Source organism: Mytilus galloprovincialis, chromosome 12 (genome assembly GCF_965363235.1).
Source record: "Mytilus galloprovincialis chromosome 12, xbMytGall1.hap1.1, whole genome shotgun sequence".
Classification (NCBI taxonomy): Eukaryota; Metazoa; Mollusca; class Bivalvia; order Mytilida; family Mytilidae; genus Mytilus; species Mytilus galloprovincialis.
The window spans coordinates 59,088,534-59,095,923 of NC_134849.1; the positions used below are offsets into that span (position 1 = coordinate 59,088,534).

At 30.9% G+C, this 7,390-nt stretch overlaps 1 protein-coding gene across 1 annotated transcript; it reads right to left on the reverse strand.

The window, feature by feature from the left end:
* Positions 1 to 202: 202 nt before the first annotated feature.
* Positions 203 to 5,951, reverse strand: LOC143055625 (C-type lectin domain family 4 member E-like). The gene is made up of 5 exons (XM_076228791.1): positions 5,856 to 5,951; positions 4,019 to 4,125; positions 2,519 to 2,609; positions 729 to 930; positions 203 to 260 (listed from the first exon to the last, which is right to left on the reverse strand). The coding sequence occupies exons 1-5, from the start codon at positions 5,884 to 5,886 to the stop codon at positions 236 to 238; spliced, it is 456 nt and encodes a 151-aa protein (XP_076084906.1). The 5' UTR covers positions 5,887 to 5,951; the 3' UTR covers positions 203 to 235.
* Positions 5,952 to 7,390: the final 1,439 nt, after the last annotated feature.

Genomic DNA, 7,390 nt, shown 5'->3' on the forward strand with positions numbered 1-7,390 from the left:
GTTTACTTTCTATCAACCACGCTCCAAATGGCTGCAATTTCGCGGGTGTGTTCTAGTGATTTTAAAATTTCATTATGTATGAAATCCTCATCAGAACGATTCGTTTGTAAAAGTAATGTTTAGTAGATGAAAATGTTTAATGAAACATTCAAGTTGGTTTATATTGTAATCACGTAGCTACTACACAAAAATTCGACAGATGTAACTTTCATATTTATTCACGCAAATATGCACATTACCCGACTATTGGCAATTCAAAGCTGAAACAGAATAAAAGCTTTGTTTTATGTGTTTATGATAATGAGGTATTCTTGTTATAATACTTTATAATAATGATATAGATAAGATTATCAATAATAATTATAATAACAACAAAAGTATTGATAATGATAGGAAATACTCGATCTTGCAGCCTTTATAGTATTCCAACACTTACATATCAAAATAACTGATAGTAGCAAATGATTTTTTTTTAACAATCGCATATTGAATTTTAGGACATATATGATAAAGATTTGAAAAAAGGGCATTGGTTGCATTTAATCAGTTTTTACACATTTTATATACCGCATGTTACACATCTGCATGTGATATTGTTGATGCATTTTAATTTTTGATTCCATGATTCAAATACGTTATGATACACAATGTAGATAAAAACTACACAAATTATTTGATATTAACTGATGTGTTTTTTTATTTTGTCTTATACAATTTAATAATATTACCTTCTTTCACAAACAAATTTGTATGTCCGATTACAAGGTGCATCGTTCCAGAGGCCGTTATTAGTCATTAGGCAGTCTTCTTCGCCATAGACATTGTTTGGTTCTCCAGGATACCAGTTGGAGTAATGAATTATCTCTGCTATTGATGCCCACTCCCAATTACCCTCCGCAAATTCGTCAGTTCCATCCAACCAAAAGTCCCCTTTAAAAAAAGAATTCATATTTGGTATCAGGTAATACTATGTGCATTGAATATGTATGATGGAATGAACACACATCTGCCATTTCTAATTGGCCCACTGTATAATAAGTTATCCTCTTGTTTCTTTATACTTTTATTATAAACAGAACATGGTTACTTGAAATAAAATGGCTGAAATGAACAAACTCTCTTTTTTGGGGAAATTAACTATTTAAAGAACTGATATGACAAACCTCCAACATGGGCAAACGCTACAACGTTATTACAAATTTTCATACCGCCCTAGTGACAGTTTGATGACATTATTTTCTAGATGATGCTACATCAGTACTATTGATTTGAATAATATAATTGAGCGTTATATCACAAATTAGTACACAAGAACAGATTGCCAAAAAAAGCAACCCGGTAAAACATTGATCAGTAATTTTAATACAAAATATTATAGCAAATCAGCCATGCAGTTAATAAAGATATACATGATATTTGTTGAATCTCTTGAAAAAATGCCTGAATCAAACATATAGTTTAAGTGGACTTCATGTCAGTTAGACAACTTGACCAATAGAAATTAACAATGCGGGTCGGTAAAAAAAACAAAAAAAAAAAACCCCGACAAAACAGATGACTTAAGCTTCCCAATAGTGAACGTTCTATTTATGTAGCAACATTCCAGCAGCGCTTAAATATGGAGTATATATCTCCTATTTCATACGATATTACAGGGCTTGCACTCTCTAAAATTATTCTCTTGAGAGGATAGCTGCTCACAAGTTTATTCCGAAATGACTTACGAAGTTATCACCGGGTTTGTACTTTCATGAGCAACACATCGTGTGCCACATATGGAGCTGGATCCGCTGACCCTTCCAGAGCACCTTTTGATGGGGTTTTTGCTGCTCAATTTTGAGTTTTCTATTTCAATGTAGCAATATTCAAGGGCTTGCATTTTGTATAATGATTTCCTTGATAGAGGGTTGCTGCTCGCAAGGAAGCTATTAAACCAAGAGTTCCAAGTGGGAAAGTTTAGATCATGGCATCGGGAAATTTACGGACGTCATCATAAGTTGGTGGACAGTTATGGACTTCCTGCTTCACAGGTGTCGACGAATATGATCCAATTGTCATAACCACTACCCGTCTTCGTTTTCTTGAATATGAACTAACTTATAAGACTTACCGTTGAGTTTGCAGTTACATGAGCAGCACGAAGAATGCAACATATGGTGCGGATCTGTTACCCTTCAGGAGCCCGTTTTTTGTGAGATTCATGTTATTCTGTCTTCAGTTTTCGTAGCTTTGTTTTTTATCTTGCTGTTCTTTTTTTTTTGTTTTTTTTTTGGCCTCGGCGTTGCCAGTTTGTTTTCGACTTATAGTCTGTATGTCCCATAATAAGATTCGACTATCTTTCAATACAAGAATATAGTGGTTTATTTTTTTAGCTCTTGTTGTTTGATCTGTATACATCTTAGCATAACATAATTATGGTGTTTAAAATTTGCGAAAAGTAAGAGATAACAATAGCATAAATAGTTTGCAGATTGTCAATTTTCCCAAGCCAATTTTTAATATATTTGATATTTCTAACCTCTCAGTTTAAGTATTTCGCCAGCAATAAATTTATTTTCAGTTTCAGTTTCGATGACAACCAATTCAGCTGTGTGGGCTCTACATGAAGCCTGTAAAACAAACATTGGTTTAGAATTAAAATCGACTATAGCGAACGTTTATAAAGAATCCCCGATCAAATTTATCAAACATTCTTGGCAAAATGTCATGATATAGCAAATTCGCTTACAGTAAAATTTCTGATATAACGATTAATTACTTAATGTCCGTAATCAATATACACAAGGAACGACAGACGTTTTTCTTCAAAATACGCATACGGTCGGACTATACGCATACGGTAAACCTAATGTTAGGAAGTTGGTCAAGTTTATTAGATACAAATGTATATTACAGATCAATATAACTTAAATCTCAAATTAATGTAAAAAGTTCAATTGTAATTGAAATAAAAACTTAATATTTTAACTATTTAAAAAAATCACGCTAATTCACCTGTATTTAGCATGTCAAGAAATACATTAATTGAATTATGCTCACTGAAATTGAAGTTAACGGAAGTAAACATAATGTGGGAAGACATTTTTTTAGAATATCTAAAAACTTTACAAAAAAATGCAAATGCAAAGGATCATGCATTAACAAAACATGTAAATGTAAAAAGAAAATATGACGTTTCCTGTGGTAGCAAGTGTCACCTTGGGCGAGAGTACCAAAATAAGATTCAGATTTACAATTAAACAAATATTTAATTTCAATTGATAGCTTCTTCACTTTATTCTTCTCGTTATAATAATAACAATTTGTAAAATAAAAAAAAGAAAGATATTGATAAATGTTTGTTTAAATTTAACCCATTTGATCCAGTAACATGTATGGTCAGCTGATACTTGACCGTACGAGTATACTCATACGGTCCGACCGTACGCGTATGGTCGGACCGTACGTGTATACGTATACGTATACAAAATACTCATATGGTCTGGAACATTAATATAACGAATTACGTTAACAGCGAAGTTATACAACTGGTCCCTGGAGATTTGTTAAAACTTACTTTTTCTGATTTAATAATTCTATTATTTGAATTATATGCAGCTGTTATAATTACTATTGTATTAAACCTTAGATTCTAACAGCGTTATAAAAACAATTTTTGATTTCTGTAAGTAATTTAAATGTTCAGTGCTATTTATATCATTTTATTTTACTTTATTATTGTTAAAAAAACTCTGAAATGCATAATTTTGTCTCCAAAAGAGGAATCACGATAAATCAATATTTCATTTTATTTAAATTAAATTTGACTAACGATGGTCAATTTAGATATTAGTAGAACACAAGAAATTAAACCATCGGTTGAATGTAAATATATCATAAAGGGGATTTCAATGAATCACAATATTTGGCCGAAAGAATCTGATAAAGATAGCTAAGGATCCTCCTAGGTTTATAGTATCAAGTAGTAATACATTAATATAATACACAATGCAAACAGTCTATAATGAAAATGAATTACCGATGCTGCAACCCAGTTCCTGGAATCAGTGCTAAAGTAGTAACACTTGTTCAAATAATGTTTCCATCCAAACTGGCATTCAGAGCTCACAAATGCCAATCCGGAAACTAAAAAAAGCATAACATTTTGTTTTACAAAGTTATTATTGTTAGTGGTTAAGATTGTTGAAGAGAATTAAAAGAAAGGTACCAAAAGAGAATTCAAACTCATAAGTCGAAATTAAACGGACAACGCCATGGCTTCAAAGAAGAAAAAAAAAAGACCGGAAGGTCAATCAAACCCTGCTCCACATGCGACATCCGACACCTGTGGTAGGATTGTAATATAATTCACTGTGAATCAAGACATATCAAATCATTATCAATTTATTTTTGAGTCATAGACTGATCGAAAAAAAAATCATCTAAAATTGTAAATGATTTAAAGGAGATAGTGTTCCAATGTTTTACTACTTTCTTGAAATCTGAGCCGTTTACAAGTTGAGTAAGTTATGCTTTTCTGTATTGAGCAAATAAGTTTCCTATCAAAATAATAACAAAGCAATTGTGCCTACATGTATAAAAAAAAAAATCAACTAAACTCAGCGCTGCTATAAAAACGTAAATTGAAGAAACACTAATGTCATTTGGCAAATAGATTTGCGAATAAATAAATCATTCCAAAACGGTCAGGCTAATGTACCCTGTATTAATGCAATGCAGCTGAACACACATAAACAAATCGTTTTAACGTCCTTGAATTTGAATATCATACAGTCTACAAAATGTTTCCATCGTTTAATTCTATCAATTATTTAAAAATAGAGATGTTATTTGTCACTGTATATTAATGTTTTGGATAATTTTTGTATAATACAGGAAACGGTTCACGTACTTGTAATCCAAAAACATCTTTTACAATAAACAAAATAGCCTCATTCACAAATACCGAAATCCAAGGTAAATTCAAAGAGGTAGAATTCTATAAATCTTGACAGAAGCAAACGCTCGACTAAACAAACATATAATACCAATACTTTATAAAAACTGAAAGAAAAAAACAACGAGTTTGCATTTATAAGTTGTTTATATATGCAAAACGTTTCCAATGATCATCATAATGGGGAAATAACTCGCTCCAGCCAAATAATTCATTCTTTTTACTTTGATTTAAAAACGAAGGAAGTTGATGGTTTTAAAATACTTTGTACTTATTTTCGAAAATTTGTAACAGATAAAATGTGCACACGTGTCAACATTTTAATTTTTCATTCAAAACTTGTTAACCGATATAAAAATTTCATTATGGAATCTTTCTGACTATAGTAGTACTTTTAAAACAACATGTCATTTTCTTATCTTACTTTGCCGACTAATGCTCTACTTCGCCTTTCATTTTTCTTCATATTTGTTTCCTATATGATTTGTTCAACATATTGGATCATTTATATCAATACATGTAACATTTCAAACGTTTATGTGGCCGATTGCACATATCATCTTACGTAAAGATGCAACGCCATTTTTTTAAATTACGGTCTGATCCTTATAATATTAGATAAAGGTCAAAAATAGGAGCAAGTTGATTATATCCCATCGTATGACCCAATCGACATATCGACAACTTTAACTGTTGTTGTCTTTTGTCATCGCTTATTTAATTAATTTGTCTGAAGTATTTTATTCTCAAACAACATGAATGTGAAACAATTGTCATAAAATTTACAGTTTAAAAAAATCTGTTGCTATTATATAATATATTGATTCCAAGAATGCTTTGCCTACATCTTTTAGATGAACATTAAACTTTCTATATAACACTGTATAATGCAAGCATTTATCAACATCGGAATACATACCCAATAAGTATAATGTAAGGACATACACCATGACAAATGTCACTACAAAATAATAATAAGAACCAGGTTGACCTTAACTGATAGTCATTTGTTCACCTGGAATTTTACTGGTTGACACCAGACCTATTGGTCATGACAAATACATCACATGACCATTTCGACAAAGTAAATCTTTCACGTTAACGAACATATTACTAATACAGCAAAGATCGAGGCTTATTTTAACTATTATTAATAACAAAACATAATATAAATTTATTGATGGATTATTACCTAGAATAACCTACAAGTTTCCAAATAATTATTTTTTTTACAATTCTCTGTTTTGCTCCAAAAAGAGATATATCTGTGTTTTAATAATTCATATATCATAATTGGCATTACGTGTCAACCAAATAGGAGGCATGCACCTTTAACTGATTCAAAGACCCTTTTTTGCTTTTTTACCAGTTCTTTGATGCTATGAGACAGGATTTCAATTACATTTGAGAAATAAATATTCTAAATGTTATTTTTTAAAACTTGCAATTGATGATTGTAATAAAGACCATACCTATTTGTTATCAACATTCACAAACTCTATGGAACAGAACACCATTGGTATATTATATTTTGTTTATTTGTATGGGTTTTAAACTGTTGTTCGTATTTGAGTGAATTTCTTTTGTCCATTCTTGTTCTTTTTTCTTTACTTCGGCTTTATATATAAATTTAATGAAACAGTGCTTGCCTTCAACTGTTTATCGTTTTTTTTTAGCAATGTTTGTCTTTCTTTTACCATTTTTTTCTAGTTTCAGTTCTTCTCATCATTATATTTTGTTTAATTGCGTACCTTTAAACCTTTATTACACTGTTTGTATTTGAACGGTCCTCACTGACATACATTTAACTAATAAAACAAACCGGTCTAAATATTTTTTTCCCTAATTTTGATTATTGAGATGCTCAATATTTATTCGGCAATAGAACGTGATTCAAAAGTTCAGCCGATTGTATCTCCTCATAGTGTTATGTACCACCTTGAACTCACCTTTCAGCAGTTAAGGTTTGTGGACTACTAATTAGTCTTATAGAGTTAAAAACTTAGTATAGCGATCTATATTAGAAGCTTGGCATTTTTTATAAGAGATTCAATACTTGTGTTTATGCCAGACCAATAATTTCAAACCGTTGAATACACATTTTGTTGTATTTTGATGATATTGCAGATATATTAGGCTATTTTCAGAGATGTTATTAAAGCCTTTATCTCTCAATGACGTTTTCAACACATCTCCTCTATCGTAACGTTTCTGATCTCGACTTGTCCTTGTGTACCGGATGTCACCTTAAGGTTGACATGTTTACAAGTCCAGTGACTAATTGTCTTTGTGTAAAAAGTTCCTATGAAAGATAAACACAATATGTATGAAATTTACTAATTACAAAATGTTTATGACACACCATCCCGATAATCAGTTTTTATGGTATCGTTACAACTTAATCAAACACTGAATATACTACTTTTGACTGCCAGCTTGTTTTAATTATTGAAC